General features: G+C 35.7%; 1 protein-coding gene across 1 annotated transcript in view; it reads left to right on the top strand.

Annotated features, from left to right (window-relative positions):
• Positions 1-2,524: 2,524 nt before the first annotated feature.
• The window catches only part of LOC145686053 (thioredoxin domain-containing protein 16-like), an 88,095-nt gene continuing 77,937 nt past the window's right edge, over positions 2,525-12,682 (top strand). The window contains exon 1 of the mRNA XM_081758939.1: positions 2,525-2,690. Coding sequence (XP_081615065.1) covers positions 2,531-2,690 — 160 coding nt within the window. The 5' untranslated portion in view covers positions 2,525-2,530. The remainder of the gene's footprint in view (positions 2,691-12,682) is intronic.

Genomic DNA, 12,682 nt, shown 5'->3' with positions numbered 1-12,682 from the left:
AGAGACAAAAACTGCTAACCGTGCAGGAACGCCCGCAAATTCTTTCCATGGCAGAGGATGTGTGGCAAAAGACTGATACACAATCAATATCGCAAATATGCATACCTTGATGCACACAGTACTTTTTATAGAAACACTATTGACGCTGATTGGGTGAGTAGGGGTATATCAACTTCAGTTCACATGATATAAAATAGTTTCTTTGTAAGGTTCACACTAAATGATTGACATTCTAAGCGCCAAGTCCCAAAATCAGATGTTTTATTCTGAGACCTGCAGCGTGCACTGGTCTACTGACGAATAGCAACATATACATAGCATATACACATCACATATGCAAATCACTCCCAGTAGTGGATCAAGTGTTCAAAAAATATTGCACATATCGCTTAAAATGTTAATATATCAGCAGAATAACAACGAGCTAACAAATGTATTTACATTTTAGAAGTTTCTCAAGGTCCCGGGTTCGCAGTCTTAAGTTCTCTTCTAATCTATCTGTCTATATCTATATCTATCTATCTATCTATCTGTGAGACAGAGAGAGAGAGAGAGAGATAGTAGATGGATAGGTAAATACACTGAGAAAATCCGTTCTCCGGACAGCGGTAGATTGTACAAATATACGGTATCCTCTTGCTTAGTACGGAGCTTAGAAATCAGTACGGAGCATATTTTATCCGTATAATACATAGGCACTATCCTTAGATGTTACATCCTGTCGTTGCAGGATGTCTGACATCTAACAGTTTTCCGTATATCACATGCGTATACTTATGTTACATTCCTCAGCTATATGTTATGTACGTCCATTTGCATGTGAGATCCTGACCGCCTATATTGTTTCATACGGAAAGTATGTATAGATGGAACACTTATACGGAAAGTATTATAAAACATGCATTTTCAGTTATACGTCTGCTATACGTCAAGTCCAAAAACTACAGGAATTACTCATGTAACCTACCTTTTGAAGTACACCACCTACATTTTTTTTTCTCAGTGTAGATACGATTTTCTTAGGAAACAAATCATACGAGGTAGTAAAAATGCGACAAGTGACGAACAGCGGCATATACAGCATCCAAATTCAAGTTGGTATGACGAATTTATGTTGCACTCAGGGGCGGATCCAGGGAAGGCGATCGGGGCTTTTGCCCCCCCCCAGAAGAGGAAACTTTCTTATTTTATAGCTACATAAGCAAAACCCATCCCAGAGTTTGGAGCTCTGAAAATTAGCTCTAAGTAGCAGTATTACAACCCCCCCAGAAGTCCGTCCTGGATCTGCCCCTGGTTGCACTGGGAATATATTGAAAACGAAATGTCCAAGAGAGATGGTTGTCAAAAAATATTGGAAAGACCTTCGACGATAATGGTAGTTATGTGTTTCAAATATAATAAATAATCTCCATCACATCACTCATATAACCCTAGTTCTCATTCTTGATATATTAGGAATAAACGCTTATACCTTGTTCTGGTAGATATGTTTTACCCCATAGTTATAAATAATTTCTAAAAGCAAAGATAAAATAAAATTTACCGTTCCCCCGCCCCGCCAGTAATCTGATATGTACAGAGCAAAGCAAGGTTCTTTATTAAATAGGTCATTTGTTTTTGGCTGTGAAAAATTTGTATCCAACAAGGTCTTCCTTCCAGCTGCCTGTGTGTGTGTGAGAGAGAGTTTATGACTCGGTATAACAAACAGTTCTGCGAACTCAAAATATTTTAACAACCGGTTCTAACGAACCGGTGCGAACCGAATGAATAGCACCACTGGGTCTATTGAAATTTAACTTTTCCGCGATTTTGGACGGTCTAGCTCTGAAACTATGCACTCTTCGCCATAGATCCATATGAACTTTTTCTCTTATTTTAATGTGAGGAATCGTCTCTTACAGTTTGCAAAAGAAATAATTGCTTTTAAACCGACTCAATTATTCTGACTCCAAAACTCCCTTTCTCATCCCTCCCACACACTGTACATTTTCAGGATTCAAACCTGTTGTTTGCACAACTCTTATTATAAACTGGTTTGTGCAGTAGGCCTACTGCAAATAATTTTCCCTCGACCCCTAAACATAGAACACTCTGCGCTAACGTAAGTATCCTTTCTGTATTGTAAAAATCTACTAAAATACAATAAGAAAGAAGTTTTCTCTCAACTGTGGGAGTTTGAGCCTTGCAAATGGGAGTAGTAGGAGAACTTAAATAATTAGTTGACATTTGATGTTAATATTTAAATCAGAAGTTTTCCTTCCGTCTCTATTTTCTTGTTTTTATTATTTTTTGTTTTACTTCATTTCTTTATCCAAAAAACAGCCATTCTATACGTTTGTGTCAAAAGCTAAAGCATACGTACCAGTTTAGAAAGTACATCAGGGTCATACAAAAATATATGTCCGGAAGTGTATTGTTTTCTTTTTTTCGGAATATCCTACGTAAAGTCGACTTAACATGAAATGTAATTTTATAGAAATTTGGGATGGAAACACTGTCAACTACTATTGATTTGCTGAGTGAACGCAACATGGCGCTGCTACAAGTATGTTGCGTTACAACTCTTGTTGTTTTCTCACTTGTTTGTGCAAATGCAACAGAAATGAGCTACATTAAATTTCTCACCCCTGAATCTTTTCACAAGTTTGTGAACCACAGCCATGTGACAATGGTGTACTTCAGTTATCAGGGTAAGTTTTCTTTCCATTGGTGTTTCTAGTCTACTTAAAAAAATCACAAAGTAAGCTGCTATCCCGCTATTGTGAATAGTATAGCTATCCAAAGACTATGTCATTTTTGTCAACTCACTTCACAATTATTATTATTATTATTTTATCAAACCTAATTAACTAAGGTTATCCACCACGTTCCTTACTCGTTTTTCTCTTTCTTTTTTTCTTTACCTCTTCCCTTTTCTTTTGAAAATCATCCACTAAATTTTCATTTTCTTTTCTTAGCAAATAAACAGTTTATTTAGTAAAGCATAATACACTTTTAACGTCAGAAAAGCAAGTTATTAAAGAAAGAAATAACCAAATCTCCATACATTTTGCAAAAGAAGTCCTAACTGATCTATCAACGTCTAGGCGAAACATATCAAGCTACAAGCTTGAAATTTGGACAGTACATAAATTTTGTGACATAAGACACCATTAAGGAAGGATTGAAAATTCGAAGTGAAAAGGGGAAATGAAAATACCACCCGTATTACTCTACTAAAACTGGAAATGCTAGAAATCAACTGTTTCCACTTCCAACGTTGATAACAATAGAATAAAAATAGTAACAGAAACTGACAAGTATTTTTTGGGAATCGATTCAACGTCTCAAGAAAGATATTTGTACCCATGTTCAGGGGCAGCCTGGCATCGCTGGGGGCCCTTGGCTGCAGGAGGCTAGAGGATCCCCTTTTAAAAAATCTCCACTTGCGTATATTACTGAATTCTATTATTATTGATCCACTGTTTTATAGGGGTTTTATTTTAATAGCAAACCTTTAAGGTGAGCTTACATTGTGTAATTACATAAATTATATCATAATATTCTTTTAAAACAAACTGTCATTACCTTGATCAATAATAGAAGGTAAGTAGCCAATAAATACTACTAGGAATACTTTATACTTTTCATACTTTATTACATGAAACTTATAATACTTAGATTACATCAAACTTTAAAATAGTGATTTTGCATAGGTGTATAAAGATCTACATTAAAAATTCTGTTAAATAAACGAAATATATACAAATTCTGTACATATTCTACTTAGATTCACTCAGAAAAAATTCAAAACTATGAACTTGTAAAATTATTATGTTTGACTTTCTAATACTGGATTCTGTTGATGAAGAAGAATATTGGCATAATATGAATTAAATATTTACTAGCAAGAAAACGTCTCCTTCTACCTAGATCAGGTCTATAGGCCTAATACCCAATTGCTTCATTAAACTAATGACTTTTTTTCTAACTTCCTCACTCGTTATTGTTGCTTCATCTATAATCAAAATTTTTATCTAAATTTACAAACAAGTCTTGTTCTATATTCATAAAAAGTAGCTTAGACATTAAATCTTGGTTTAGCAAAGACCTTAATATATTCTTAACAATTTTAAGTATTGAAAAGGTTCTTTCGCAGGTTACCTGCGTAGAAGACAGAGTTAGTATAAACTTGTAAGCTGTATATAGATCGGTAATGATTCCAGATTGTGAAAACAGTGTTAAAGGTACATCCTATGCACCTAAAACATTTCTTTTTCACTGAGCAAGTAACAGTTCTCTTTGCCTTCTTCTGACTCTGAACCGCTATTGTCTTCTTCGTCTTCATTTAAGTTATTCACAGATTCTATATATTTCATTATTTTGATCCCACTCAGTCTTGACAAAACTGTCACACTGCTCAACAAACTGTTTTAACTTTTTTATAAGAACACTTCTATCAAATTTCGTTAGATGACAAATGATGCGTAAGACTTCTGTTGGAAATTCGTCAATATCTGCGAATGCGTCAATATTTTAAATGAAGCTGTGAACAATCTTTCAAAATATCTTTGTTTGGATTAAATATTTTTTCAATACTTGATCTAGCACAATCGATAATACGGAAATATATTAATTTAAATTTCTGAACTGGAGTAATTTCTGGAACTTCATCTTTAGCTTTTTCACCAGGCATTTTACTTCTTCGAAATCCTCTTCTAATTAGGGACGGTGCCAGAAACGTTTGATGGGGTGGGCGGAAAGAGACGGACCTAGTTGCTAGGTGGGCGGACAATGAAAATGAGAACTGGGCAATGTAGACATACTTTTGACAATAATTAAGTTTTAATTTTTATGCTCTTTAGTTAGCTAAGGCTCAATGCTGTCGTCTTCGCTCTTTCCAGCATTTAGTTCATTTGCACTTTCTTCGAAATCGAACACTTCAAATTGCGAATCCTGGTTGTCACATGTAGGCCCGCAACCAGCCACAGAGGTTTGGGGGGAGGAGCATGAATATGTTAGGGAGGGCCAAGTCATTAAAAGTTATCTTACAAATAGCTAAATTGTTTTTTTTTTTTTTTTTTGTATTAATAATAGCATTTTGTGTTAAGGTCTGGATGGGTCACGAAAAGTTTAGGGGCCAGACCCTCCTAGCCGCCTCTGGTTGCCGGCCTGGTCACATCTATTTGTAATTTTTTTTCTTTTTGTCTTTTTCTCTATTGGAGAAGAAGGATTGTCAGTAACGTCAACGGATTGAAAATCGCGATTCCCTGAACACGAGGAAGACACTGATGAGCCTGAGAAGAAATCGCTGATAAGCGTTTTCGACATATTAGCTGAACAAGCACCGACCGACGAGACTTATGAACGCAACAGAGATCAACTCAACAATGCTATAATAAGTGTTCTTACAGATCTGTTTAATGCCACACGGGTAAGACGTGCGGTGCACTGCTGTAAACAACTGCAAGTTGCAACCCTTTTTTAAGAAGCTATTGCGCCGACACAAAGCACTACTCCCCTCCCTCTTTCTGAAATGAGACAATAGAAAATACTGCCCAGTCCTGTCCATTATTTAGTCGGCTTTTTAAAAAGCACTGCTTTTTTTTCCAGCGCAGCACAAACACCGGCGTTTCAATAGCACGATTGTGAGCGTGAGTTTAATCACGACTTTTGGCATCATTATATTACTACAAGTATCTGTATTGAAATCATTGTTCATTGCAGAGTTAAAGAGAGTCCTAGAACCTATTACATTACAATCGAAAGTAATACCTATTGCTTTTGAAGTACAGGATGCCACCTCCATTATTCTACTTCTGTTGGGGTGGGCGGTCGCCCATCCTTAATGCCGTTCCTGCTTCTAATCGAAGTCTAGTGAAACCTTTAAATAATCCACATCCTCTAAAATACCATCAATGCAATTGCTTACTTTTTTTCATTTGTCAAGCAGAAATTCAAAGTGCTCCGAACTCCTTTTAACAATGATTTGTTGTAACAAAGTTTGCACCAAGTTCCAAGCTGTATAGTAATCAATTTCTTTACTCTGTAAGTACGGTACAGGTACTTTGAAACGGGAGATGTGACCAGAAAAATATCAAACATGACACACAAAAAAAAAGACCATTTTCGAATTTAGATCATTGATTTATCATATTTCTGGCTGAGAACTTTGATTTGCAACCGAAGCTTCCATTCTATATTTCATTTATAAAATTCAGCAAACGGGCCAATTTTCCTGAGTGGTTATTACTTACCAAAAACTGTTTAGTTACAGAATTGTTTTCCATTCTGCCTTTTTCTTTCCCTAATTTTCATTTACTTTGTCGCTAGTGGGTCATCCTCAATACTTACGGTTTCGGTCCCTCTATTATCGTCTTTGAGTGCTTCAAAATTCTAATTTTATAAAGCAGTAATCCAGAGGTTTCTACGCAAAGAAAGACAACTCGAGCTGGAATTGTAAGTAAATGTTTGTTGGTTTTTGATTTTTTAGCTTCATATTTTGAGAGTAAATTTAGTTTGTGTAAATTTATTTATATAATTATTTTAATTAAAAGTATTCTTTATGTAATTAAAAGTATTCTAATTAAAAGTTACTAGTAAAAGTATTAAAAGTTAAAAGTAATAACATCCTCCTTGATTCATCTTTATAATTTGCAGACTAAATTGTTAGAAGAAAATTGCTATTTATAGATTGCCGTATCTGGGAAATTTTGCTGGGGACAGACATGGTCCATTACATCCGAAAATTGCGAGAACTTCCAAATATAGACCATATTCAAGAAATTGATGGGTGTGCAAAGCATAGTCACTATTAAATACTCGTATGTCGAATGCAAATGCCACTAAAATAGTTATGTGTAAATCGAGGTAAACTTATCACATTTTCGATCAGTAAAAAAATGTGGGTGGGCCCTTCTTTGCTCCTGGGGAGAGGGGTCTCCTTCAGTTTCGCCTATGGTTGTGAGGATTAATATATTTCTCCTTTCTTGCCAACGCCCTAACATCCGCGCCAGGAGACGCCACTGATCTATATGTTTTAAAATACTAATGTTTGAGAAATATGAAGATAACTGTTACATTTACATAAACATCCGGGCATCTTTCGGGAATTTGCCGGGCCTGAAAAGATGCCAATTGATTGTATATAGACCCTCAGCGCCCATGGCCTGCAAATTACAAAGGGAAAAGGAACCTGAGGAAGATACCATTAAGGTAAACAACCATTGAAGCTTCCTTTTCATAGAGGGATTTATTCCAGGGCGCTGTTCCCCTTCCCTCTGTTGCCCCTAAGTAATCTTAACAGCCAAGTTACAAACTAGCATATTGATTTAACATTCGTGCTAGTTCTTGCATATATGCTGTTTCCTCATTCCTAGCAACGTTTTTAACCTCAACGCCACTAGAAAATATGGGGAACTAGGGGAATAAAATACTTACCTGAATACAGTATCTGAATTTTGCCACACGAATAAGAAAAACTTAACTCTTAGCAACAATATGATTGTTGGTGTTTTTTTTTTAAAAAAAAGATTTGTCATTGTTAATTTATAAACCCCTTTTCTAAAAAAAAAAAATTAAAAAAAAAATTTCGAGGTATGAAAATTTTCTAACAAATTTTCAATTTAAATAAAGATTGTTGCTGTATAACAATTCTAAATAATACAAAATGATTTTCAGTGGTATTCAAATGATTTTCGCTTCACGTTGTGTACCTGCAGTAGATCTCTAAACTATTTGAATTCAATGCTGAAACCTTAAGAAGTAGATCTAGAAGTTATGGTTGTACCAGAAATCAAAACCTGATGTATATGCGAAAGTTTCTCTCTATCTCTTACAATTATTACTACCTAGGAACCAATATTGAAGTCAGGAGCTGTCCCCTTAAAAATTCTTTGTCCTCTCAGCATCCGGCTCCTAGCTGTTATAATGGGCGCAGCAGCGACGCCAGCCGTCGGCATGCTGGTCAAAGCTATAAACATACCACCCTCTGAACCACTATAACATACCACCCTCGAAGCCACATTACTATATGCCACCATGTACTTGGCTGCCCACCTTCCTGCCGACATGTTACCGTAATAAAACCACTTTTCAACCGCAATGGCTGTTCTAGAAAGGCATCCCATCATCTGGATGGCGGTCGTTCTTCCCGGCGACGTGGTGGCCTTAAGGAATAAGTCTGCGAGCTGAAAGGAGTCATCACAGTGGTACAATGATTCGATTGAGACTGGGTAACCCACAGGAAGAAAAATAGACTTTACTTATTTCCTTTACATAAAGTGTGTGTGTGTGAGAGAGAGAGAGAGAGAGAGAAGAGAAAGATGCAAGACGTGATAAGAAAAAATCAAGAAAAATGGATACAGAGAGAGAAAGGGAGACAACTATAAATATGAAAACTACTTATCATTACTCTGTATGATGAAGACAGCACACACTGTTTATTGATTCTCGCCATGTAACTTCTCAAACCAACGTTGGAAGCGAATGTTTTGTGAAAAAAGATAGTACCTGATGAGGATTCGAACCGACATTTTCCGTTTGCAAGTCTAGAACGGTACCAGTACACCAACGGTTACTCCACCCGAAAGATATTTAGCAAAATGTATAGTGTTTCTTTCTAAGAACAATAACATGAAAAGTGTATACTGTAGACCAATTAAGTGTTTTGAATTGTCCTAGTAGTCCCCATAGTTATTATATGTCCTTTCCCAACGAACATTTGTAAATCGTCTCTATCATGATACAGACGGATTGCACATTCCACATTCTTACGGATTGCTCGTTTAGTATCAGAAGTCACTCTTCGATTCTTCACAATCATTGTGAAAAAGACCATTGTCTTCACCAGGATTCGAACCTACATTTTGAACCTATACTACTGGCGAGTCCAGGACGTTACCCCTACCCTACACTGCCACCTAAAACTATAACTCAAACATTACTAAGTTCAGTTCTGCTCTTTGGAACGAACCGGCTTGTTTCTGTAAGGTTATTTACACCAAAGTACACGACGAATTTCATTTATTCGACGCCCTGGAGACAAATTAGTACCCACTAATAAACGAAATAACATACAATCCAGGAAAACTTACAGAAATGGTATTCAGTAATTGCAACGTGCAAGTTCAAAAGTACGTTTATGATAGTAGTAGTAGTAATAAAAGTAGTAGTAATAGTAGTTCATAAAACATTCGCTTCCAACGTTGATTTGAGAAGTTACAAGGCGAGAATCTGAATAAACAGTGTCTGCAATATTCATCATACAGAGTAATGATAAGTAGTTTTCATATTTATAGTTGTCTCCTTTTCTCTTTCTCTATCCATCTTTTGGGGCCGCGGTGGCTCAGTGGTAGAGCGTTCACCTCTGGTGCTTGGGGTCCCGGGTTCGATCCCAGCCTCCGCCAAGTGAACTTTGTGGTGGACAAACACCGTGTGCGTGGGTTTTCTCGGGGTACTCCCGTTTCCTCCCACTTTCTTCATTCCACCATTTCATTCATTCCTCATCATCACCGTCTCCTTTAGCCTAACCGGCATAACCGTGGGACGTAAAACTCAAAGATTTCATTTCATTTTTCTATCCATCTTTCTTGACGTTTCCTTATCATGTCTTGCATCTTTCTCTTATCTCTCTCTCTCTCACACACAAATACACACTCTAGTCAAGGAAATAAGTAGAGTCTATTTTTTTCCCTGTGGGTTACCCAGTCTCAATTGAATCACCGTGTCACTGCGATGACCCGTTTCAGCTCAAGCGTGTTCATTCTATCATTGCGAATTACAACGTTATATCCCCAATAGGTGGAATCGGGAGTGGATATATGGAACAGACGAATGTTCAAAAATTACTAGAAAATGGCTTCCTTTTTGTTCATTTCAAGAGAGATTTTATTTATGTTAATTTGACACAAAATTCGTTTCCACCCTATAATTCTTCAATTTGTTTTATCCTCGTATGGAATGCGAAATATGCAAGATCTGCTACGTCTATAAGGAACTAACATCCAATTTTCTTTTTAAATATTTGTACCTTTTCATTATGATAAAATATAGACTTTTAATGTAGGCCCTTTCTGATAGAAATTTAACAGTAAAATAGGACTCATTCAATTTTCTTTCTCTTTTTTTCTATATTTTCTTTTTCTTTTTTATTCAGTGTGCATTCGTGGTCTGCAATGGAAGGCATGACCTACACTACCTACTAGGTTTATTATAATGTATTTCAGATCAGTACGTTTAATGAACACTACCGAATTTGCAACTGAACCACGCGGAAAGACAGGATGTGTATTAAACTTTCGGCATGATCATAGATGTGTCTCAGAACTTTTCAGTTCCACTGAGTACTTAATTTGATCACCAAGTTTGGTATACATTTTGAAAGTGAATTAATGATTTTTCAAACATCCTTTACGTATTTATTCGAATAGTTCTGACAAAAATTTTAAAAAAAAGTTATTTCTATATTACTGCTGGATTTCTGGAAACGGAACTTTATAATGTTAGGTTCTTTTCTTACTACGTTTAAATCCAATATTTTTATCTGTGCTTCCTTTTTCTCTTTCTATCTCATTTTCTCTCTCTGTCTCACTTACGTACGTCTACAAAATATCTATTGGTTTCAATTTTTCATTGAGATATGTTTAAGTTTCTCTCTACATCAACCTATGAATCTCGTTTCGTCTCATTCTTATTCTTTCACTTTATTGACACTAATACATGTATATTTTTAATTAGAATTGTTCTCATATTGTTGCTGATTTTAATATCGAAGAGAGAAAAGGAGGAAAGAGAGAAAAGGAGGAAAGAGAGAAAAGGAGGAAAGAGAGAGAGGGTCTTTCTACCAGACACGATTGTGGGATAAGAAGTTATATATTAGAGGTCTAGCTGCAAGGTGTTTGCTGTCGTTTGTTTTATGCGGAGTGTATAAGTTCAGTAATTCACCATGAATATAGTAATCTGAAGTGTTCTTGTAACGAAGAAATAACATGAATTGTGAAATCTCTTTTAACAAACTGTCGAGATCTGAGGGTCGACAAACTTTACACTTTCCGGTACTGATTACCTCGAAACATCGGTAACTAGAATTATCCCGGGTTAGGGGACATATATTTTTAAAAATGTCAATCTCAGCAAAATGCAGACATCTTTTAGTGTGAGAGAAAAAAAGAATTAAATCTCTTATTTCTAGTTCTATTAACTTTTAGTTCTGGGTCTGTGTAAAATTATTTACAGAAATACTGAATGAATTATGATTATTTTGAGAACATTCCGCTTTATTATCATAAGAATTTCATCTTTCGATTTGCTTAGTAGTGAAAAATTATAGAGTATATGCTATACTATGTAAAGTATGTGCACTGTCGCTGATTTCTGATAACGATCAGAAAAAAAGAGGTAAAAGATAAATTACAGTAATAGTTTTCTTTTAAGGGGGAAGTATAATTACTTTTATTTTAACAAATCTTTTTTGGCTTAAAATGTTTATTCGGATTCACCCCTTCCCCCTCAACTTTGGATATGGAATGCAAGAAGATATTTAGATTTTGATTATGGATTCCAATATGTTTGAAGCATTATTTCTCGGATCTAGGCCTGTGCGATATGTCGGTATATCGTTATCGTCCATATCAATATTGACACATTCAACATTCGATATCAGAAATATATCAACATCGATATATCCATATCCTAAATTTTCTATATCAATTTTGGGGTGGCGAGACATAGGGGGCATCTAAGACTTGCGATGGGTGACGAAACAAAACTTAATTTTTACAATAATGTCTTCCAATGACAATTTCGTTATATCCACAAATAGCAATGTAAATAAATCTACTTGTAAGTTTCAATATTATATGCTGTAATTTCTTAGGCGCCAAATCTTTTCTCTTTCCGAAAAGAAAGAAAGAAAACAGCACCTGTTAAAAACAAGTGCTTCAAGCTTTCACCTAGAATTTATCATAAGAAAGTGTTTTTGTTCCTCGCCCTCGGAGATTTTCGTCCCATTTGGCCTTTGAGACCGCTCATTGACAAAAACTGCACAATGACCGCTATATGCAGACTGCTGTTAGGCAGAATCAGAGATTTGGAAAGGAAACGAGTTTTCATTAATAATAATAATAATAATAATAATAATAATAATAATAATAATAATAATAATAATAATAATAATAATACAGTGAAACCTCTCTAAAGCGGACAGCCGTGGGGAATCAAAAATTGTCCGCTATAGAGAGGTGTCCGCCTTAGAGAGGTGTCAATATTTCCTTTCGTAAATTAGTAAACAGTGTAATATCCAATTAGAAAAAATAATTGCATGAATCATGTATGTACGAATATTACCAAAATGATACTGAACCTGCATTATCCTCTGCCATTCAATACTCTATGTTCTAGACACAACATGGAAATAAGATGTTACAGTTTTCTGCACTTTACACTTATCACTACTTACTACGTTTTCACTATGTTCCTTTAATTTGTGGATTAATTGCAGTCCAGTAGTGTCTGTTTTTACACAATATGCGTACCCGAGGGGAGAAGATACTAAATTTGTCTTCTGCTTGGTCAGAGATTCCAGAAGGACAGTAGAATAACGTGCCATCGCAGACGGCAGGCAACTGTCAATCACTTTTGTATCTAAACCAGGTTGAGTGGGAGTGAAATGCAACCAAAGAACATAAGGATGTTGTTAAACAGA

This window comes from Thermobia domestica, chromosome 5, assembly GCF_964235325.1.
Source record: "Thermobia domestica chromosome 5, izTheDome1.hap1.1, whole genome shotgun sequence".
Classification (NCBI taxonomy): Eukaryota; Metazoa; Arthropoda; class Insecta; order Zygentoma; family Lepismatidae; genus Thermobia; species Thermobia domestica.
The sequence above is the reverse complement of the archived record's forward strand: the minus strand, read 5'-3'. Positions and strand labels throughout refer to the sequence as shown.